General features: G+C 53.6%; 7 protein-coding genes across 7 annotated transcripts; 3 read left to right on the top strand and 4 right to left on the bottom strand.

The window, feature by feature from the left end:
• Positions 1 to 829: 829 nt before the first annotated feature.
• Positions 830 to 2,127, top strand: COCSUDRAFT_30146 (hypothetical protein; the record flags this gene model as incomplete). The annotated part of the gene is made up of 6 exons (XM_005646137.1): positions 830 to 1,042; positions 1,189 to 1,266; positions 1,384 to 1,465; positions 1,575 to 1,629; positions 1,728 to 1,795; positions 1,893 to 2,127. Exons 1-6 carry the CDS (start codon positions 841 to 843, stop codon positions 2,125 to 2,127), a joined length of 720 nt encoding a protein of 239 aa, XP_005646194.1. The 5' UTR covers positions 830 to 840.
• A 904-nt stretch (positions 2,128 to 3,031) lies between these two features.
• On the bottom strand, positions 3,032 to 4,301 carry COCSUDRAFT_17438 (cytochrome c oxidase assembly protein CtaG/Cox11; the record flags this gene model as incomplete). The annotated part of the gene is made up of 4 exons (XM_005646136.1): positions 3,032 to 3,226; positions 3,364 to 3,531; positions 3,630 to 3,828; positions 4,165 to 4,301. 4 exons carry the CDS (start codon positions 4,299 to 4,301, stop codon positions 3,032 to 3,034), a joined length of 699 nt encoding a protein of 232 aa, XP_005646193.1.
• Positions 4,302 to 5,514: 1,213 nt separating this feature from the next.
• On the top strand, positions 5,515 to 7,804 carry COCSUDRAFT_48204 (hypothetical protein). The gene is made up of 7 exons (XM_005646135.1): positions 5,515 to 5,626; positions 5,774 to 5,850; positions 5,990 to 6,199; positions 6,328 to 6,527; positions 6,721 to 6,952; positions 7,096 to 7,252; positions 7,353 to 7,804. The coding sequence occupies exons 2-7, from the start codon at positions 5,794 to 5,796 to the stop codon at positions 7,724 to 7,726; spliced, it is 1,230 nt and encodes a 409-aa protein (XP_005646192.1). The 5' UTR covers positions 5,515 to 5,626; positions 5,774 to 5,793; the 3' UTR covers positions 7,727 to 7,804.
• Positions 7,805 to 8,434: 630 nt separating this feature from the next.
• COCSUDRAFT_17569 (histidine-phosphotransfer domain, HPT domain-containing protein) lies at positions 8,435 to 8,873 on the bottom strand (the record flags this gene model as incomplete). Its single annotated transcript, XM_005646134.1, has 2 exons — positions 8,435 to 8,584; positions 8,673 to 8,873. Coding segments are annotated over 2 exons (351 nt in total), but the record flags the coding sequence as incomplete, so codon positions are not given.
• An 828-nt stretch (positions 8,874 to 9,701) lies between these two features.
• Positions 9,702 to 13,004, bottom strand: COCSUDRAFT_54059 (monophosphate synthase; the record flags this gene model as incomplete). Its single annotated transcript, XM_005646133.1, has 9 exons — positions 9,702 to 10,095; positions 10,211 to 10,315; positions 10,442 to 10,511; positions 10,611 to 10,762; positions 11,038 to 11,279; positions 11,487 to 11,740; positions 12,149 to 12,409; positions 12,733 to 12,831; positions 12,939 to 13,004. 9 exons carry the CDS (start codon positions 13,002 to 13,004, stop codon positions 9,887 to 9,889), a joined length of 1,458 nt encoding a protein of 485 aa, XP_005646190.1. The 3' UTR covers positions 9,702 to 9,886.
• A 1,799-nt stretch (positions 13,005 to 14,803) lies between these two features.
• On the top strand, positions 14,804 to 17,717 carry COCSUDRAFT_17342 (glycoside hydrolase; the record flags this gene model as incomplete). The annotated part of the gene is made up of 9 exons (XM_005646132.1): positions 14,804 to 15,009; positions 15,272 to 15,475; positions 15,642 to 15,758; positions 15,855 to 15,942; positions 16,063 to 16,104; positions 16,222 to 16,314; positions 16,548 to 16,649; positions 16,973 to 17,155; positions 17,565 to 17,717. 9 exons carry the CDS (start codon positions 14,804 to 14,806, stop codon positions 17,715 to 17,717), a joined length of 1,188 nt encoding a protein of 395 aa, XP_005646189.1.
• Positions 17,718 to 19,553: 1,836 nt separating this feature from the next.
• COCSUDRAFT_17459 (DUF706-domain-containing protein) lies at positions 19,554 to 20,700 on the bottom strand (the record flags this gene model as incomplete). The annotated part of the gene is made up of 3 exons (XM_005646131.1): positions 19,554 to 19,829; positions 20,092 to 20,299; positions 20,552 to 20,700. 3 exons carry the CDS (start codon positions 20,698 to 20,700, stop codon positions 19,554 to 19,556), a joined length of 633 nt encoding a protein of 210 aa, XP_005646188.1.
• Positions 20,701 to 22,268: the final 1,568 nt, after the last annotated feature.

Here is a 22,268-nt window from a genome sequence, read left to right as displayed (position 1 = left end):
ACTGACTGTTTGTGCTTGTGGCATTACAGAGCTCACGGAAGGGCTGCACAACATCTCTTGGACAGATCCACATGGCTCCAGTGAGACATCAGGGGATCATGCAGACGCTGCAGCCCACTGTGAGGCGCTCATCTGTCCCGAGCGCTTCTGCCTCTACCAGCTGTCGATACCCCCAAGCACAAGCCTGCTTGCTGGGGACTGTGAGTCTGCCGGCCGCACTGCCGCCGAGGGCATCTCTGCGACTCTCAGCGAAGCTCAGCTGTGTCTCGATGACCTGATGGTCGTGCGCGTGTACTTCTGCCCAGACCTGCTGACGGAGGAGGCAACAAGAGAAGTTGTGTGTTCAGCCTTTGCAGGATGCGGCGCAGCTGAGGGCCAGGTTGCTCCAGTCTTTGTGCCTGTGATTGCTGTCGGCAGCACACCAGCAGTAGGAGCTGCTGCTCAGATCGTGATGATGGCTCTGAGAACGGTTCTGGCCTGAAGTTGCAACGCTAAAAGACTCTTGTGGACTGCTGTAATGTCATGTGATTACAGCAATTTATAAAATTGTCATGACTGCATGCCATGCTGCACAGTGTGCACGTGTGCACGGCCGCCGGCGGGACGCCAAATCCCAAGCATGGCACCGTGACATGCAGCAAAGCATGAACTGCATGCATGCGGCTAATTGCCTCGCTCATAGCTGGTCAATAGAAAGTAACATCCATCACTGGCTTAGCCTCTGCGTTGGTCTCGTCTTCATGGATGACACACGACCACGTCACCTGAATCTCATCGGCAAACTTCAAATTTGCCCAAGTCGAATGAAAAGTTAATTTGCGATTTTCGGAAATAGCCAAGATGTTCGCGTGTGATGTTTCCTTTAACAGCGGAAGTTTCCATGTCTTGAGTAAAGGGGGCAGCCAGAGGCTGGTGGTAAACCTCAGATCCTTGCCGAGATCATCTGTCCCTTCCAGGCAGGTGCAGCTAAGCAAGCTGTTCAAGAGCGGCCTTTTACTCTCTCAAAGAAGAAGCTGTGTGACGAGATCCACAGAACAGGAAGGTGAGGATTGGTTTTCCAGTTCATCTAGAAAATCTGAAGAAGTGCTCCTGAGGGGTGGGTTGGGGAAGTAGTCACTTGTGCAGGGTCATTGAGCTACCTTGAAATCATTCTGTGCAAGTTGATATCGTCTCATGTGGTATGGGCAGTTAAAGCAGCGGAGACTTCTGAGGAGAGTATCTCTGACAACTGGGTGCCAGTCTGCAGACCTGAAGAAATTCCAAAAGGTGTGGTCATATGTCTGGGAATAGTACAAAGACAGATGATCTAATGTAAAATTGAGCGCTGTAGTCTTGTGCTTTTGTTCCTCATTCACAATAGCAAGAAAATGGTGTATTGTGCAGGGTACCGGTTTGAAGTCAAGGCACAGGGCGTGGATGTGCTTCTTTTATGGTACAGGAATCAGATATATGCCATTGAACAAAGGCAAGTCTCTCTCTCCTGCACTTCTTGTCAATGCCTTGTTGTATGTAATGTGACGCATCATGTCCGAGACAGACATAAGTCCAATAATGGGTTTTGCAACTTGCTGCAGATCTCCAGCAGCCGGGGCATACAGCGAGGGCTTCATAAATAGCAAGCTCACACAGGTGATTGGGGACGTCTGCAAACACTCAGGCAATAGAAATTTATGTTTTGCTGACTTAGCATGCAAGCTAAATCCACTCATGCTGCATCTGCTGTGCAGGAATATGAGATAGAGTGCCCCGACACCAAATCCCTCTTCTCCCTCAAGACAGGAGAGATCACGGCATGGTGCGCAGAAACTAGTTCTCCAGATACACTTCTTGATGGCTGTTTGCTGGTGTGACGTGTCGGTGGACAGCAGCTGAGGACGGTGCTGTTTATGCAGGTACCCGACAAACCCAGTTCTGCGGCTGGTGACGCCACAGGACACAGTGAGGAATTTGGATGTGTACCCTGTGAAGCTGACACAGGACGCTATCCTAGTGGATGTCAGCGGTGCAGCCACAACAAAGTTCAAGTCGGCACGAGGCGGCTCCGACACATCCATTGACAACAACAATGTGTTCTCCATTGAGCCGCGTGTGTATGTTGAGGGAAGCACTCCGGATGGTGAGCTCTGAATTCCACTACACTTCAAAAGAGCACCATGTGTTCTCCAAAGTTTTTCAAACAGCGCACTTTTGTCGACAATGAGTGTGACCCCTTTGTCCATATCAAATGTGTAAATATAAAATAAAAATACCCATTTTCAGGACTGGCTGTGTGGTACATTGCAGAGATTGTGCCTATGGGTTCTGCTGGCACAAAGGAGAAGTTGGACCCATATGTTCTGGCCATCACCATCTTTGCAGTCGCCTGTGTAGCTGTTGCTGGCACTGCAGTTGCCATCTATTTGGAGGTGCGACACTGAAGCATCTTCTGACCTGGCACTCGTTTGCAGGGCATCTTGTTGCTGTATTGCAGCTGAATGCTGAACCACTGCAACGAAATGACGACACGTGGCTGTCTGTGCTTGCAGAGTTTTGTGGGACTCGGTATCTTCTGGGCAATCCTCCTTGCCATCACTGGCACCTATGTCTTCAACTACCTCAAGGAGGAAGGAGCCTGAAACTGGCACCGGGATTTGGAATGTATGGAAGGAGACATGTGGCGCTCAGTAGTGAGATATTGCTGCAGCACTTATCGATTGATCATTCAGCACTGCTGATTGTTGGCCAACATCATGACAGAATCGAGCTCCAGCCGTGCCTAAGTGCAGGAGCGGTGGCTTCTTTCCTTACCAGCCTGAGGAGTCATTATGCAGCATATTCATGTGTAGATGAGCGAGAGAGGAGATATGGCCTGACCGATGAGTATATGTGAGATTACTGCTTGAACAAATTTTGCTGAGTATGATTCCTGACGTGTGAGCGGAGAATGCTGCAGATGGTGCACAGTGTGTGAACCACCGGTAGCTCATTCTGAATTCCAAGGATATCACTGAATTTGGCTGAAGCATCCATGCCTTACAACTCCCAGACCTGCTCATCCAGCAGGGGCAGTGTGTGCAGACTCACGGCCAATAAGGGCAGATGCAGGCACCACTTCACCATCCAACTCCACCTCCTCTTCATCCACATTGAAGAAGGTGTATGACAGGGTCAAATGATTGATGCTCTTTAGCCGGTCATCAGTGGCAAACTCTGGATCAATGTAGAAGAATACCGGCATGTCGATTTTCTCGCCTGCGCAACAGATCAAACTTATCAGGTCTTTCAAAAAAGTGCAGGCAGACATTACTGCATCCCTTGCAAGACTGTCATGTGCAAATCTGAAGCAGGAGTACAGAAATCCTTGTCATGCACCAATCGGAAGACGAACATGCCTGGGCGAAGCTTTTGCTCCTCGAAGCAGAAGCACTGGATCTTGTTGAAGTAGTACCCCGCCTGCTGTGGCGCCACATTGTACGTAGACACCCCGGTGATGGCTTTGTCGCTCAAGTTGTGCGCTGTGTAGAACACCAGAGTGCTCTGCCCTGGATGCACCTGCGATCATACCACATTCCCTGGTCCAAACTGTCTCCCGCAAATTACTTGAACCAGAAAAGCGTCCACAGGGTGTTCCTTGTGCAGTGCCACTGTACCTTCACGGATCGCTGCGCCGGGACAAAGCGCCAGGGCATGCCATCGGACACATCGGCATTGAAGGACACCGTTATCTGCCGCTGCGCCGCCGCCGCCTCCACAGCCTCGTCCCTGTTCTCTTCCCTCTGGCGCATCTTCTCCTCCACGCTGCGCCCCTCCTTCACCGTGCCCCCAAAGCCTGTAGCCTGACAGAACATCCTGCACACAGCGTACACAACATCCTCGGTAGCTGCCCCTTAGCAGGATCTACATGTGCCAATCATGAGTGCACAAATTGTACTGAGCATGGTGCAGGTTAGTTAGTCCGGCCAATCTAGAGGAGCACGTGAGAATTTGGGGCCATCGTTATTATGGCCTGCCCAAATGAAAATCAAGCTGCAAATTTAGAGGCTGGGGAGCTCGAAACAACAGCAAGATTCACAGATAGATGAGGCATAGAGACTTATAATGTGTCAAGCAAGAGCCTACGTGGGGATCACTCTAGTTCACTTTTGATCCAAAACTGAGCGCAGAAGAAAGGCTGCAGGTAGGTACCTGTAGAGAGGGACGGACGCATAAGTCAGTCCCACCATGCCCACCACCATGGCCACCAGGTAGAGGCCCTGCTCTGAGGCCTTCTTCTGCAGCCGGCCTTTCTGGCTAAGCGCTGCCCCCCTTCCCTGTGTGGCCATGCTGCGTTGAGATGACAGGACTGTGCTGCATGGTTGTATCTTCAGCCTGCTCTGCCACCTCTGGGACAATTTTGCTCTGCATGTGGTGCTTGCATGCCGGTGTGCTGTTGATATCCCTCTGAGCTGCCCTAAGCTGCTGCGCATCCAGGAGCTCTCACTGGATGACTGAAATATTTTTGGCCTGCCTTGTTCTGTACACCTCTGGGAGGCTGACATGAAAGTCTGCATGTTCATGTATCTGCCTGTGCTCTGTAGCTGTGCTGCAGTCCAGCTCCTAGAAATTTGGGGGATCGCAGGGCCATAAGCGCTTGCACATGCTAATTGACGGCTGAAGATGCTGCCAGATGTCGACGGAGTGCATAGAGACAGCACAGGCCGTGTGCAAAAGCTGTCTAAACGGGACAGCAGGCCTCTGACATATCCAGACACTTTTTGCACAAACATGCCCGTCAAAAAGGATAAGTACGGCCTAATTTAACCTTTTATACACACTAGTCATCGCGACAGCAAAATCACTCTTAACATATGTTTGAGATCATCAACGAAATAAACTGATACAAATTGCAACGCGATGTACAGCGATATTATAGTAAGCAAAATCACAGGCTATTACCTAGCAAAACATGATCAGTTCATGGAAACTTATGGAGGAAAGACGATGTGAAAAAGGACTGTCGTGCTGGCCTGATGACGTCACCCCACACATTCTTCCTCGTCTCTTCCATTGATAGAATCCGATCGATCCGCGCAGAGCATATAGAGAGTTGAGGATGGCTACTGGAGGATGTGGTGCGGGCGAAGACACGGAAAGCACTTGCGCAACACACAATAACCCAGGATGTGGTAGTGGCTGCTCTCAGAGCGGCTGCCAGGAATCCAGGCAGCCAGCTTGTATCAGCAATGGTACTGGTAATTCTTGCAGCAATCAGAAGCAATCAGAGGCATCGACGAGACGGGGCCAAAAGGATGTATGTGTGAAGTGCAAAACCACTGCAGCACAGGCAGGTCTCCTGCTTCCAACGACAATTTTGGAGCTGTTGCGTGCGATTTTATAGATGGTGCTTGCATGTATGTGTCAGGACTATGTTCGAATGTGGCTGCTCGAGCATCCTTTGATTTTGGGTGGAGAAGAACAGGTGAGTACTAGTGCTCCAGTGTTCCAACTGTGAGCCTGCCTGTGTGGTTCTCACAGGTGTTAGCGAAGCAGCAAGAGCCACTCTGTTGGAATTGCTTCCATGCTAGCCTCGGCAAGACTGTCCGGAAAGCCGTGCGATTGAAGGGCCTAGTACAGCCAGGGGACAGGATTCTTGTGGCAGTCTCTGGAGGTCAGGTCACATGTCACAGCCTTGGCAGATGCTTTGTGCCTCATACTCTAGACAACTGCCAGCCAGATTGTGTTCTGAGTATTGACAAAAATGCAATTTCTGCCAAGCCAGGCTTGCTGAATGTGCTCAGTATGTATGTATGCGCAGGTTTTGCATCCACAGCTCTCATGCATCTCTTGACGATGATGTGCAATGCAGACTCAAGTCGAGAGAAGCAGGGGCAGGTACAGCTCTTCCTGTCCGCCCTCAAAATCAAAACAAGCATTGGAATGTAAGTAGCTTTTCCACTCTTAGGATCCTGTCCTCAGCATTCTGTTCTATTTGAGTACACATGATGTATCACATCCATGTCTTGCTGCGCAGATTGCGTTTCAGATGGGCGCTGTGTATGTGGACGAGAGCCTGACCCATGGCGCCAGCTCAGAGGACAGCTGCAGAGCTGTGGAGGCCGTGTCAGCCTTGCACAGGGCCGTTGCGCCAGACATGCCCTTGCACTGTGTGCAACTGGAGGATGTGTTTGACGGGGAAGAAGTGGCTGTGGACAAGGGGAGCCTCCTGGTCAGGCTGCTGGAGGTACCGCCACGCAGACCTTTGCACATGAGATTTTGCCACAACGCCACTTTTAGCATGTATCAGCGAACTGTATCTCGGTGGTAGTGGTGTGACTATGGTCAAGGCTGCAGAGCGGCTGTGATGTGCAGGCAGTGGAGGATGTGACTGGCCGCGAGGACCTTATAGAGTCATTGCGCAATGCCCTGCTGCTGCGTGTGGCCGCCAGGCTGGGCTACAACAAGCTGGCCCGCGGGGACTGCGCCACAAGGGTGGCCGTCCGCACCATTGCCAGCGCAGCCAAGGGCGCTGGATTCTCTCTGCCAGCCTCCATCCAGCACTTTGACGCCAGGTCATTCCCCACCTTTACCAAATTTCCTCTGAAGCACCATCACAACACTAGGCACTGAGAGTGCAGCGAACCCATTAGTACCTGATGCTTGTCTAAAGTGATGATCTACAGCACGTGATATTAAAGCGCTGTTGCAGTGTTGCCCCTCACTTTGATGCAATTGCTGAAGATGCGGACATTTGCATCCATGCAGGGGAGGGGAGGAGGGGCCAGCGGTGATATGCCCAGTACGCAATCTGCCCATGAAGGACCTGGCCATGCTCTGCCACCATCTGAGCTTGCCGCCGGTGCAGCCGCCACGGCCGCCGCAGCGCGCGCGCAGGAAGCCCTCCCTCAACACCCTCGCCGAGGGGTTTGTGGCCAGCCTGCAATCTGCCCTGCCTTCCACCGTGCCAACCATCCTGCGCACAGCCCTGAAGCTCCAGGTTGGCAGGCCTCACCATGTGTTGATATCCCAAGTGCTGCTTTTGCTGCGCTGTCTGCACTTCACGAGACATATCTGCGAGTAGTGTGCATTGCATCTGTCTGACTTGGTGTCTCAGATGACATGATCCGCTGCTGTGTGCAGGCGTTTCCCTGGAATCATCCCAGCGCTGTGCCGAGCAGAGGGAAAGAGGAAAAGAGCGTTGCCCCTGCGCATGCAGCCTCCGTCCCCCTGTGCAGACTCTGCAGTGCACCTCTGTCGCCTGCAGAGGTTGCCCAGCAAGGAAGTTGTGCCACACCTGGTAAGTTAATCTTTAAAGTAGTTGGTCGCTGCCGTTCTTTCCTGCCCTTAGGTACCGAGAAGCCTAGTGCTGCTCTACATCTCAACCGATTGCAACACAGGGAGGGAAGCCAAAATGGATGCTGGAAGCGGTGAAGAGCAGATCAGTGCTACAAGAGAAGGGGAGCACTTGACAGCAGAGAGTTCTTCGGAGCCAAGTGCAGATCAACGCACGAAGGGAGTTCTGCATGCAAAGTCAGCAAATGGAAATATCGGCTCTGTCTGCCTGAATGATCATCGTGAAAGTTCTGGGCAACGCATGCAGAATGGAGGGAATGCAGCTGCTGGGCACACTTCACATGCTGCACAGCAGGGTCCTCTGACAGATTACTGTTTTGTATGTCAGCAGGGAAGCCTGTTCTCTGTGCAAGGCAGTGAGCCTGTCTTGAAGCTTTTGCCTGTTTATATGAAGACAGCGTTGAGAACAGAGGGGTGAGATTGTGAGGACGAGATGTATGCAAGAGTGTACCAATCTCTGGTTCAAAACATGGTCTTACTGTAACTTGTTTGTGAGAATATCTCACGGACTATTGCAAATTAGCCATTGGTGTATACTCAACACAATCACCAGATAGAGAAAACAACCTAATTCATGCCAGTGGGAGCCAATTTTGACTGTGAACGGAGGACTGCATCAAGCAGCCCTAGGGCCCTATACATGCTTCCTGATGTTCAGATACGGCAGCCAGAAATCTTACTTGCACCCACACTAGGCAATCATGCTCGACATGCGTTCCCACGACTGCTTCTTCAACATTTCTTGTCCTTCAAATTCCACTGGAACTTTGCAAGCACCAGGACTCTCTGAAGTAACCTCTGTCGCCTCGGCTACCACACCACACTGTTGCCAAACTGTGATGCGCCTTGATGATGCAGCAAGCTTTTCAAACGTGTAGATGTTCACACTCTAGCAGGCACCCTTAAGACCAGCTCGTCTCGTCAGCTCGTCTCGTCAAAGAAATGGACAACACCTGCCCTGTTGGTAATATACAGTCACCCCAAATCGCAGAGCAAAAGAAGGAAATCATCAAGCACCTCCCCCTGGTGCTGGAAAAAATAATCAGGTCAGACACTCCCTGAATGCTGTGTCAAGCTGCTTTTATGCGAGGCACTGCACTAAGGGTGTGTTGTGAGCCATCCCGTTTCACATGCCTCCACTCAGGAGCAGCTTCCTCTGTGTTTCCAGCTGCATGAAAATCTCCAGCCTTCCTTTCAGAGTGTTGAAATTTCTTTTGACCTCCTGTAGCAGTTGCTGGCAGCCCTGACGGTCTCCGCGCATGCATCCATCACGCAACTGCACAGCACACCAGTGCTTATTCTTATTTCTGGTATCCTGAAACATGTTATAACTTTGTGAATTTGTGAGAGGCCTGAAGATATACCTGCACACAAAGTGTTGCGAGGCCCTGTGCCCCAAAGCTGGCCGAACTGCCCTTAAACTGATGGACGAGCTGATCCACCTCGTTGAAGTCGGGCACAGGGGCAGCCAGCTTTGCATCAAGCTTTTCAAGCTTTCCTGCAGAGTCCTCAAAGTAGAGCTCCACAACCTCGGCCACAAAATCGGGGTTGCTGTCGTCCTGCAAGATTCATATAGAAATCATAAATGACGGTCATCACAACAGTGACGACTTTCTGACAATAAAAGATTCCTGATCTGTACATCTTAGGTAAGGTTCTGGTATGTACGGAAGCATGCCTGCAGCTGCATCAGCTGAGCGAACTGATCATCTAGAAGACCCTCCTGGCCCAACCCATGCAAGAGTTGGTCTATGTCCCGATTGATGCTTGTCAGCTTCTGCTCAACCTCCGTCATTTTCCTCCTCAGGAGATTCGCAGCTCCCAAGGAGGATAGATCACCAGTGTATGATCCTACAGCTACTGGACTGAAGCAGTCAATGGCTTCCGCCGTGCACACAAGGGGTTTGGAGCGTTGCCTTCCCTGACTTTGTCACTTTTCCTCGTCGCGGGCCTGGACAGGCAGACGCCCCTTCCCAAGTAGTACAGACTTGTTTTGTAAGCTGCAAAAGTATGTACGATCACTTGTGTTATTTTTGCTTGAAGGGCAGGCTCGCAAAAAGGGAAACCTCCTTTTCATGACGACAGCAAATCTTTCAATCTATTTTGGATCAGTGACTAATCCCCAATTCGTGGTTCCTTTGCAAGCCGGGGGGTCCCAAAGCCTGCAGGTCTTGACCTTGATGTGGATCCACTTTAAGCCATTATGGTTGGATGGGTGCCCACCAGTGAGAAAGGTGAACATGTAAGATTTTATACTGAGCTCATATGAGTGACCAGCAGGTGTCACTTGTGCCAAGTGAGACGCTCGCACCGGTGGTACCCGGTACCCCTGGGCCAGGGTCCACAGGTGGATCTGACAGACGTCCAGATGCCTCAGATCCTCTCTAGTCCTTGATGGTTTTGAGATTACAAGGATGGCAATGTCTGTGTATGTTTCCACTGTAAAGCAGAAGTGCCGCACGTCTACGTAGATGTACAGGAAAGTCTTTTCACTTCTGTTGGACAGCCTTAGAGTACTGGCACATGCAGTTATTCCAACTGCTGGTCAAGTATGGCCAGCAGGACAATTGTGAGCCTATCATACCAGCGTGCTCTCATAAGCTGCCCAGCCAGCTTCCCTGTACTGGGCAGCTGCAGCGGCAGGGTCCGATGCCTTGATGATACCTCTGCCAACGATGATGACATCGCTGCCGCCTTGGCCAATGACCAAAGCAGGGGTATTGTACTGCTGCCCCAATGCGTCGCTCCCAGATGCCAGCTGCACTCCCGGCGTCATGTGCACCAGGCCTGCAAACAACCACAAGCTTCAGCCCAGCATCCCCTATTTATGAACGGTGAAGCCCTCAGGCTTGCAGAGTGCCTGTCGCGATGAAGAAATCTGCATGGAGTGCTTGTTAGTCACCTGGAGGCACTGCCGTGGCCCAGTCTGCCGGTGACTGACAGATGAAGCCCATCACAAAGTCCTGATTGGCGGCGGCCGCTTCAGCAACCTTCTCAGTGTACGCCCCTAGACAGGCAGCACCCCACATCAGCCCAGCCGCTTGATTTCGAGCAGATAACTTCACAAACGCACACAATGCATGCTTTGATGCAATAGCAGGCAAAGACTCAAACTGAAGCCTGTCCCCAGCACCTGTGGCAAGGGCTCCCTTCGAGCTCATCTCTGCCAGAAGCAGCAGGCCCCGCCCCTTCTCTAGGCCCACCTGCCATGTCAGCACAAATCAATGAGCTCACTGGCGTCATGCTAAACTGCAGTCATGTGAGCAATCTCAAGATGCTTGGGCTGGTAATGAAAGTGTTGCCTTGCGAAGGCCGTCGATGATTCCAGGGCCGGGCACAAGGTGCGCATTGGTGATGTCCGACCAGTCCGCTATTCTGTAGATGCCGCCGCCGTACTGGGACACCACTGTGTTGCCAATGTCGGCAAACTTTCTGTCCTCAAACACCAGAAAATCTGCGCAGCCACACGCGACAAACCCCTTAGCCACTGCTTTCCGCTAACACATGACACTACCCGCATTTGCTGCCACTTGACTCGACCTCAGAAGCAAAATGCATCTGCAAAAAAGCTGCAATATATGGCTGCCAGGGTCTTTCGGACGGATCGAAGGGGGATAGGGGGCGATTTCGGCAGAATCTCTTGGGTAATGCATTGATTACCCCAGTACAGACCTGTGCATGTTGACAAGGAAATTCAGCACCACTACGGGCCAGTGCTGCAGGTCTCACCGTGCTTGTCCGCCAGTTGGCGCAGCTGGGCGGCGATGGAGTCGTCCCACTTGTCAAAGATGTCCACGTGGGTCTTGAAGACCGCGATGTGGGGGCCGGCCGCGTCTGCGATACGCAGCATCTCCTCCACCGTTGCCACGTCAGCGGCCACCGCCAGGTTGGTCCTCTTGCGCGCCATCAGCTCTAGCAGCCTCTTGCCAGCCGCGTTCTGCGCCAGCGTCGCGCGCTCCTCAAATGGCAGCCTGGTCACACCCTCTGCACCCTCACTGTCGGTCCGATACTATTGCATTGGTGACACAACACCAACCAAGACACCGCAGCTTCATTGCCAGCAAAGAAAAGAGACCTTTTCCAGAAATTGCAGAGATCGGGAAACTTTCAGAAGGTCAATATTCAGATTGAAAGAGCAACAGAGGATCACGAAAGGAGGACAGAGTGTCATGCCCCACCTCTTGGGCTTTGCGGGAGGGGCAGCGGGGGGCGCGGCGCTGCTCGAGGGGCAAAAGGTCTGGTTGGCGGCGATGAAGGCGGCCACGCTGTCGGCCACATCCTGGGTGACCAGCTGGTGCGCTAGCAGGGTCTTGATGATGAAGGAGAGCGTGAAGGCGGAGTGCAGCCGCAGCCCGTTGCTGGCCATGCGCGCAGCGCCGCCCTGCTCCCGGTCTATCAGCACCACGACGTCCGTCACCTTCAGACCCTCCACCTGCACAGCATTTGCGCTCTTGCCAGCATGCCAGGTTCTTCTAACACTGAGGGTGAGTGTCCTACCGCTTACATCTGCTGCATGTGTTCTAGGCCGGCGCCACCGGGCCATCTAAGACATCATTGTCCCTCCAGCCAAGCAACCACTGGCTGCATATGCACCGCACAGGCCACATCAAGCCATGTGGCTCACCCTCCCCTCAGTCTTGCACCCATGGCCGACAATGCGCCGAACAGGCAACACTAAGCCAAGCATGCGCAAGAAAATAATCTAGATGCAGAAGATCAAGCCAAGCATGCGCCGAGCATGCTTGACCTAGCATTCTGGCTCCAGCAGCCTGCCAAGCTCGGACGTCCAGTAGCAGGCATCTCCTGAAAAGCAGGAGCAGCTCCAGGGTGGACTGCGCACCTCGAGGGGCTCCACGGTCTCCATGACAGAGGCGCCGGAGGTGACCAGGTCCTCGACGATGAGGCAGGTCTGGCCGCGGGTGAAGGCGCCCTCGATGGCCTTCTTGGTGCCGTACTCCTTGACCTCCTTGCGCCGCATCAGCATCGGCGTCCCGTGCAGCAGCGACATGCACGTCGCGATGGGCAGTGCCGTGTACGGCACTCCGCACATCACATCAAACTGCGCCCCCTGTGACACCTGGTGCCACATCACCTCCGCCACCTGCACACAGCACGGCGCCCACCCTCTTATCTGGTATACAGTATTCCCCTTATCTGATGATTTGGTCTGATGGTTCGGGGAGTTGTGGCCCAGGGCAAATCCTCCCTTGGGGCCTTAGCCTCAGTCGCACTTGACAGGTTGCAATGGCAGGACCACGGGATATCCACCAAATCGCAGAAGGAAATACAGGGAAGGAAAGGAGATGAAACCTGCCCATAAAGAACAGTAAGAAGTGCGCCAAAGTCACCAGGAAAGCACGCCAGTAGTGCTTGTGGTGATGTGCTGGATGATGCCCATTTTGTTGCGAGTTATGAGCGACGCACCCTGCGGAGGACGTCCGGGTATGAGACGATGACCCTCAGATCGATGTAGATCGGGGACATCAGCCCGCTCTTGAGCTTGAAGTTGCCAAACTTGACGGCCTGCACATGCAAGACAAATAGGCTGTGGCAAAGTATACAATGGCGTCAGTTGCATGGCGATAATATCTACTACAAAAGGACTCGCAGGGGATGCAATTAGGACATACCTCAATCTCATGCAGACGGAGGACCAGCTCCTCAAATTCGTGCGTGGTGATAGGCCCATCCTGCATGCATGCATTCTCTGGAAATCAAGCACACTGGGAGGCCCCTCACTGCATATGAGAGGTCACCAGGCTATTCTTCATCTTACAAGATACATATGATTTGCGCACCTTTGGTTTCAAGGCTGCTGCTGTGGCCACTGAGGGATTAGAAGAAGACATCTCTTGTCTGGCCAACCGTGGTGCTATGTAAGGAATACCTTTCACTGTAGGTGTAATCGAAGTCCTATAGGCAAAGAAAAGAGTAAGTTTATCTCTGCTATTGAAGGCAAGTGTCAGAGCAGCTTCTCTAGTACATCACTGAGGGACGACCTGATGGCTGATTGGGCAGCGACGATAAGAGACTGACGGGAACGCGGCTCAGGTGATGTATGCGGAAGTAGGCTTGGCGTAGGGGCTTGTTTATGCAGCCTGACGGCTGATGTCATGCAATCCGCACAAAATCCTGCTCACATTCCAGACAGCAATTGGGTCGATTAAAACAAATCAAGCTGGTCCAAAGGCGAAACAATAGTACTTTTAGGGGAGCTGAACTCTGCTGCTAGGCTAGCGAGAACAAAGGCAGACCTCCGCGTGAGTCATGTCACGTGCCCAGTCGATGATGGTGCACTTTTTCGCGCCCCAGGCTTTCCATACTTGGAGTAGTCCTACATGACCAAATCCTCAATGTGGGAGAAGATCAATGCGCAGTGAGAAGGGACGCAATGAGGACGTTTCTGCGGCAGGACCGCTGTTCTGAAGGGCTCCAGCTTAAGAGTACCACTCCTCGTCTCAGAAGGAGGTAGACATCCCCATGCACAAAATTTCAATAAAGTACACGGCCAAAAAATTGAAATATTAGACGGCATGACGCAACTTCATATCGATCATGTCCTATATTGTGTAAGATGCAGACTGATTTAACGTCAAAGGCAAAAGCTATTCCCATGCCCTTATCTTATTCGCTGCAATGTAATCAATTAAAAAAAAATTAATACTTGCAGGTCACGTTGCGTCCATGTCCATGCCGAGACTACACCCGGGAGAGACCGCACTGTTGACAAGCGACAACATGGGCTCTCCAACCTGCTAGAATTCCCCACTTTCAACTTTTCAAACTTCTTCTCCACAGCTGTGGATGAGAAAAAGGATGGCGTCAAGCTGACCTTGTCCAGGACCTTCGCCCGCAAGGTGAGGCAAGGTTGCCTTGTCCCATCTTGGTAGATAGAGCTTCCAACATGACAAGGGGGTTGACCTTGCATGCGCTGAACAGGATGGGCCTTCGCCAGCTGAGCGCATCAAGGCTGAATGTGCATCCGAGCTCCAGCGACGCGCCTCAAATGGAGTAAATTCAGGCCAGGTATAAGCCTACCTTCTTGCTCTGTTAAGTCGACTCTTGAGCTGAAGCTCTCGTTGCACTTTGACTTCAGCAGAGCGCGGCCGTGTGGCGTGCAGAGCCTGGGGCAGCGCCTCCGGGAGCAGCTGCAGGTGCTCGAAGAAGATCTGAGTCACACTAGCAGGGCGGCGCAGGCAGCAGGGCCCATTCCCGGCAGTCTAATGACGCTAGTCATGGAGAGGAGCAAGGAGCAGCCTGCAGCTTTGGACCTGTGGTCTGCGCCCCTGCCGCCCTTTGAGCAGATCGAGGGCAACACCACGCCCGAGGGGTCCGGCTATGAGATCCTACTGCAGGTGAGCATGGAACCTTCTCCAACAAAGTACCCCTTTCCGTTGTTTGCACGTTCTGCAATTCCATAATTTGTGCTGCTTGAGCAAAGGGAGGGGCCGTCGGCGAGTCAGACACTGCCAACTGGACAGTGCCATGAAGCTGGATGTGGCGAGCGCAGGGGTTCAATTGGGAGTCGCACAACCACTCGTGGTACCAAAGGCTGATGGGGCAGGCCAACTGGTTTGCCTCGCTGGGCATCACCTGCGTGTGGCTGCCGCCCTTCACAGACAGCGTCAGCCCCCAGGGCTACATGCCCCTCGACCTCTACAACCTCAACTCCCGCTATGGCTCCGAAGACGAGCTGCGCCGGTGTTTCCCCTGCAAACTCCCCTGCTCCCTCGTGCTTCAAGTACATGATTATGCCACAACCTGGCAGCGGCATCACCCTAGCATTGGTGGGAGAGATTGGATTAGGAGACGCATGCTGCACATCTCCCTGCTCTTTGATGCCTCCAAATGATCAAGCCTGCCGGACGCGATCAGAGCTGCATGCTTCTGCGCCGACACTGTGTCTGCAAAGATAAGTTGTCGCTCGGTGCTGACATTTGCCTGTGGCTGGGCATTGGCGCAGGTGCGTGGCGAAGCTGCAGGCGGCGGGGCTGAAGGTGCTGGGGGACTGCGTGCTCAACCACCGCTGCGCGTCGCACCAGGACTCCGCCGGCGTCTGGAACCAGTTTGGCGGCCGCCTCGACTGGTGCTCCCGCGCCATCGTCGGCGACGACCGCAACTTCAACGGCAGAGGCCAGCCCCTCATCCAACACCTTGGCTATGACATGTCGCATTTCTACATCGTTGCAGCCTTGCAGCGCTCTAGCTTCATGTTGATCCTCACACGCAGCACACCTTGCACAGTTAAATGCTGGGGAGCTGCACAGTTTCTAAGCAGGTTTTTGGAGGACGGCCATGTGACAGGATTGATGGGCTGTCGCAGGTGGTCAGAGCTCAGGATCACGGTTTGATGCAGCGCCCAACATAGACCACTCGCAGCCCTTTGTCAAGAGGGACCTATCAGAGTGGATGCAGTGGCTTCGAGAGTATGTCGGCTTTGATGGATGGAGGTACAAGCTGCCCAGCTTCTCATCTGCTTGCTCTGTCTTGCTGCCCCATGACCTCTTAGTCAGGGGCTTATTCTGAGCCGGGTCATGTGTGTGCAGGCTTGACTTCGTGAGAGGATTCCATGGCAGTCATGTGCGCGACTACATGCTCGCATCATCCCCCACATTCGTGGTTGGCGAGTTTTGGGTGGGCTGCCCGGCAAGGCTGTTCTGCTCTGCTGACAAGAAGATGCAAGCATTGAAAGTGCAAGAGCAAGATTGAAAATATTGCCCCCCAGATCATGACATCATCATTATGGTGCTGCAGGACTCCCTGGCCTACAATGGAGGCATACCTGAGCACAATCAGGTACTACACCTGCTGAGACTATGACCTGATCGTTTGGTGAGCATCTATGTGCTGCTGAGTGAAGCATCATGTTGACCACTACGACACTTCTGAGGGGCATGTGTTGTGTGCCTATAGGACAGGCACAGGCAGCAGATCATTGACTGGATCAATGCGGCCGAGGGAACGGGCACCGCCTTTGATGTCACCACCAAGGGCATCATGCACGCTGTCTTTGAGGCACGCCTCCCACTCGCACGGATGGCCTTTCACTATTTATTTTCCTGGACAGCCAGCAATTTGGAACACAATGCATCACGTGTCACCTTCAAGGATGGTAAACAAGAGAGAATGCATGCAAGAAAGACAGTCCGAGTTGAGCGCCAAAGTAAGGAGAAAGGGCTGCGTCGAAGTTTACGATTGAGTCACTGGATGATGACGGGTGGTGGGGTTGTGCCTTGCAGCGCTGCGAGTACTGGAGGCTGCGGGACTCGAGCGGCAAGCCGCCCGGCGTGATGGGCTGGTGGCCCTCGCGCGCAGTCACCTTCCTGGAGAACCACGACACGGTGATCCACCCCTATGCACACCCTGCTTGAGGCACTATTTTCCATGGCCGTGTCTCTTGAACATATCTTTGCATTGTGCGAGCGGCATTGGAAGACCTGTCATTCATTACCACTGTTGGCACGTTTCCAGCGGCGCATCATTGAAGGAGCCGAATCTTCATATTCTCTGTTGCATGAGAGCAAGGGCTCATCTGGGTGGGCAAGCAAAGACAACAGCTGTGGCGTGATGGCATACCACAGGCTCGCCTGTACAAGAGCAGCAGCTCTGTAGATGGCTCCTATACAGCAAGTCCTTCCTGCCCAGCAGATCTGTGTGCATGCAGGGGTCGACGCAGGGGCACTGGAGGTTCCCCAGTCAAGGGTTGGAGCAGGGATACTGCTACCTGCTGACGCACCCGGGAACCCCCTGCATCTTCTACGACCACCTGGAGGACCCGCAGCTGGCCAACGCCATCCAACGCCTCATCGCCCTCCGCCTGCGCGCCGGAATCCACTGCCGCTCCCAGGTGCGCGCTCAAACAGAAAGTCACACGCTGCACAGCTGTTGCTATTGTTGCTGATGTCCTCCCAGGTGCGCGCATGCATGCGCAGATTGTCAAACTCCTGCGCTCTTGCCGCTATGTCATTGGTGTCCTCCCAGTAAGGTGCATGCGCTAAATGGCGCACCCCTCCCTTGCTGCTGTTGAAGTTATTCATGTTAAGGATCAGCAAAATCATAGCCCGAGCCACTGGCATATGCAAGCAGGGCGCCTGCAGGGACATCTGCAGAGCATACAATAGTTTGAAGCCTAGGAACATGCTAGTATGCCTCCTTGCATATATTTGCTAAGGAGGAGTGAAAACACGAGATCAGAAGCTGCCGGAGTGGAGGTGGATGCTGAGAAGGTTGACAGCTGTGTGTGGCATGGCGCTCAGGTGACAATTGTGAGGGCGGAGAGCGACGTGTACGCGGCCGAGATCGATGAGTCAGTGGTGATGAAGATCGGCGCTGGGGTGTATGCTCCGGACGACAGCAAGTGGGTGCAGGCGGAGGCTGGCCACTGCTGGACAGTGTGGTATCGCAGATAGGCACAATGTGCCCATGCGCGTGTCAGCGGATCTGTTAGGTGTGCGGTATTACGGGCAGGGCTGACTGCTGCATGGGTGGAGCCTCTGTGTTTGTGACCAGCACTGAAATTCTTTGTAGGTATAGACACCAGGACTGTCACCTTTGGAGCGGTAGCAACGTAGGTCGAGAAGCCTAGGTGTGTCCTCATTCTTTGCATAGCTGAGTATGTTGGTTGAAAGATATTTATTTCGTCCACCATAAAGGTTTTCCAGCCGTTTCTGGATGGTCTTCATGTGAATTTTGGAGAGACCTGGGTGCTTCCGAATATGTTCGAGGTTAGCTTCCTGGTTAAATGTCATGCATTTAGAAGAGCTGCGAAATGTATGCATCCACTGTACCATTATTGACAGCATAGTATGCTAGGCGCCTATGTGGCACGGTGTGTTTGTGGCCATCAATGTTCCAGCCTGCAGGAAGGGAACAGCTGTTATGAGGCTCATCTGATTGATGCTTTTTATTGAAGGTTCTATGTAAATTATGATTACACATTGTTTCGTACAAAGGACTCCTTGGAACCTGTCATGACCTAATGCCAGATATATAAGTGTACAGCTTCAAACAATGACAGACATATGCAAGTGTGCCCTGCAGCTGCGCACGCATGCAGCATGCTGGAGGGCCAAATCAGTTCTGTAATCACGTGAGCGCACCAAAGCTTCCGCTGTCTAATGAACTAGATGGCTGGCTACAGATATGGAAACTCACACTGCCTTTATTTCTAAAGATGCCATACCAATCGGTGAGCAACAGGTACGCATGCATGGATTTCAGTCTCTCCAACAGTCTCATGTGCACTTGCTGCACCATCCTCTACCATACTCAAAGTGCCCAACAGTTGATGGCGCCAATACATGTCTCTCATTCGTCCTGATCACTACTAGGAAATTAAAGAACCACAACAAGCCATCCAGTACTGGAGCACATGAGTTTGCCGCACACAGCACCAGGTAGAATCTTATGCTAATACCCCCAACACAGGAAAAAGAATACCCCTTGATCAGGAATGGGACTGCCCTTGACAAGTCTGCAAGAACCCTGCAGAATGTTCCGATCCATGCTGCACTCTGACCACAATTCCAACATTTGTGCCTGGAAGACTAAATCCCGCTGCAAGAGGGTCACTAACCACCTCCTGATCCATGCTCAAAGGGCTGGCTCCTTCAAAATTGCCCCTAGCTTCTGCAATATGTAGCATAACTCATGCAGACCCCGGTAAGCGCCACAGGGGTACACGTGCAAAGAATACGAGCTTGTGACAAATACAGAAAGCCAATGTCACCAACCAACCCAATAATTTTGTAACCTCAATCTTCTCATCCTCGCTTCAGCTTGACAGCTGCTCAGCGCTGTACCATAATGATCTCTCAAGGTTTTCAGCCATCTTCCCATGCATGTAAACTGAGCAAGTATATCTCTCCTCCTCAAATGTTAAATTCGCAATCTTCACTTGCTTCTTCTCGGAGCAACACCTGACTTCAGATTTCGACACCATGAATGCAGTTCAAAATTTTGGATACCGTGACACGATCCGAAGCTGTTGCAGCTGTGCAAGCTCCTGTGATTCATGTTTCTATCAGCCCGGCCGGTCCTCACGCGCTCTGCAGAATAAATTGCGAGACATCCCAGAACCGCATGGGCACATCCCTCGTTCGTTTCTCTTATTGACCACTCCAGGGGGTGTGGCTTTCTTGCCTTCGGCCAGCCTATCCAGACACAGCCGGGCCCTAGAATGACCCCCGGATGGGTACTAAATGAAGATCATTGTGATCTACCACCCCCTGGGACCGGCGGCGCGCTCAGAAGTGCAGGGTGCCCTGGGGGATGTACTTGGCGATGAGGCCGGAGTAGTAGGCGCGGAAGGCGTCGCCGGTGAGGCGGCCGCCGGGCGGGGGCGGCTTGCGCTTGTAGGCGGACAGCTCCTTGAAGCGCGCCAGCCAGGGCACCATGAGGCGGTCGCTGCCGCTCAGCAGCTCGTCGTACGGCGCGCCCGGCCGGTTGAGCGAGTGGAAGCGCTGGTGGCGGATCAGGAACAGCGCCTCCGCCGGCAGATTTGTCTTGTTCAGCAGCAGCACCTGCGTGCGATGGAGAATTCGTCAGCCTCAGAACCACTGCAAGAAAGGTCATCTCCTCCACACACCTATAACTCCAGCATATACGCCCAATAGACCAAGCTAGGCCTCTCTATGCATCCCTTCTCTGCATGTCGTGTAATAAATTGTCCTCATAGGAGGTCTGTCTCAAGGAACCGCAAAGACCCCAGGTATGCCAGGCAATTGCTGTTTGACCACCAGGGCCTGAAGGCTGGAGCAGAGGAGGCAGGGGGTGTGGGCGCACCATGTAGAGGTACTCGCTGGCGGACCAAGACATGTGAACGGCGGCCAGGCCGCAGCCCTCGCGGTAGATGCCGGTGGGCGTGTTGTAAATGCGCCGGCGGCGGTCGGGGTTGACCGAGAAGAAGGCGCTGCACACGATGCTGGGGTGGAAGCGGCAGCCCACTGGGAAGCTCTCCCCACACACCGCCCACTGCGGCTCCCCTTTTATCCTGCACACGCACACACCCGCCGTCTCAGCACACCCACACCCTCACACAATCATAAGTCATGCAGCCAGCGCAACTCTGAAGCATGTCCAGAGTGTGTCAGTCCAGAAAGCAGTTAAGTATGAGTCACTCCTTCCACCAAAGGCCAGTTGGAACACGGTGAGTATGCACTGTTTCATATGCTTTGATAAGGAAGGACGGGCAGAGATCCTGCAGCCAAGACAAAGCTAAGAAGGAAAAAGAATGGCGGCTGACCTTTTGTGCGCAAGGAGCTTGCCGAGGGAGTGGATGAGGCCGACGAGGTGGAGCCAGTCGAGGTCGGGGAACGCCGCGCGGCAGGCCTCGGCCGTCATGGCGGCATGCTCTGGCAGGGACAGGTCTGCGTCCGTTCCCTCCTCGCCCATCAGCGCCGTCTCGTACTCGCGCAGCGTGCCCAGCAAGTCCAGCGCCTCCCAGATCCCCATCTGCGCCCGGTCCAGCCGCGCATACATCGCCGCCTGCACCCAGCGGGCTCACTCGTCAGTGACTACGCCGGTGTGACAGTTCACCAGAGCACATCAACGTGTGCCCTCTTGATGTCATAATTGGCCGAATGCATCGCATTCGGCCATCCCTCAGTACCTCCATAAATATGGAGAACATGCGCTTTGCGCACATTTGTGATCTGCCTTCTGTGCAAAAAAGATGTCGGAGCAATAGAAATGGCTGACCTGGCGTCTGACAAAGTCCACGGTCTGGCGCGCGTGGTTGAGCCGGAAGAAGAGTTCCACGGCCGCCTGCCCCTCCGACAGGCAGCTGCTGCTGTGCCACCTGTTCAGCTCGCGCATCCCCGTGCACACCGTCTCGCAGCCATCCTCGTCCTGCACACCCCCATGCAACAGCTCAGCAACCCTCCCCACCAACAGTGGCCCTCTCAACATCACTCGACACAGACCGACACGTGAGAGCATGCAGAGCTGCAGCAAAATGTGAATTCTGGGCGAGGGCCTACCTCATCTTCGGAGATCCGCGTGCGCTCCACGGGCACGCAGTTCAGGGAGTACGCCCTGGTAGAAACGGGGAAGGGGCCATTCCGGGCCGTCAATGCAAGCCTGCTCTGAGATGCAGACATCTTGATGCTGATCGCGCCTGCAAAGCACCACGAGCAAAATCTCAGCATGGCAACGCCAAGCACAGCCAGGCATCCTTGCAAGCAGAGGGAAGGATGAGCAGGGCAGCCAAAGCATAATAGGAAGCGCACCCGAGTCGCCGCAGCAGTCTGCGTCCATGTCGGAGCCCTCGTCTGAGCTGAAGCTGCGCCGCGGCTGAGGCGAATCCTGCTGCTGCTGTTTCTGCTGCTGCGCGCGCTCGGCCGGCAGATACCAGAGGCACTCCGGCAGGGAGGCCGAGCGGTGCGGCGGCTGGGGCAGGCTGCAACGTGGGTTGCTGAAGGCCTGCATGTCGCACTGGCTGCCGTCTGACTGCTGCGACATGCCGCCATCACTGGCGCTGCCCCCCTCCAGGCTGCTCCTCCTCTTGTCCTCCAGAGCATCCGCACTCCTGGTGAGAGAAAGAGGTTCACCTTATAACCAAGTATCACAGAATTTCTCGCATTGGCACTTTGACAGGGTCTGTGTGTGAAGAAAAGGCTTGATAATACAAGCAAATGCCAGTCACCTGTCAAAAGATGAAGCCGAGTCACGGCAGTGTGTCCGGGTCGCCTCCAACCTGCGAGAGCTGTGCAGGTCCCATGGCAGCGGGGAGCAGCCGCCCTCGTGAGCAGAGTCCTGCCGCCTGAAGCTCCCGCATTCGCTGCTCTTGGCAGCTTGAGAAGCCCTGTTGACACAAGTGCGCTCAGGGATCTGTGGTACAGGCGGAGCAGACGCCAGGCGCGGTCATCAGGGTTAACAAACGCTTGTGACCCAGTGTAACACTCCACTAACCGCTGCCTTTCCTAATGTATTTATAGGTCGAACAGTGATGAGATATACAT

This window comes from Coccomyxa subellipsoidea, assembly GCF_000258705.1.
Source record: "Coccomyxa subellipsoidea C-169, whole genome shotgun sequence".
NCBI lineage: Eukaryota > Viridiplantae > Chlorophyta > Trebouxiophyceae > Coccomyxaceae > Coccomyxa > Coccomyxa subellipsoidea.
Note: the sequence above shows the minus strand (reverse complement) of the source record. Positions and strands in the feature narration are given on the sequence as shown.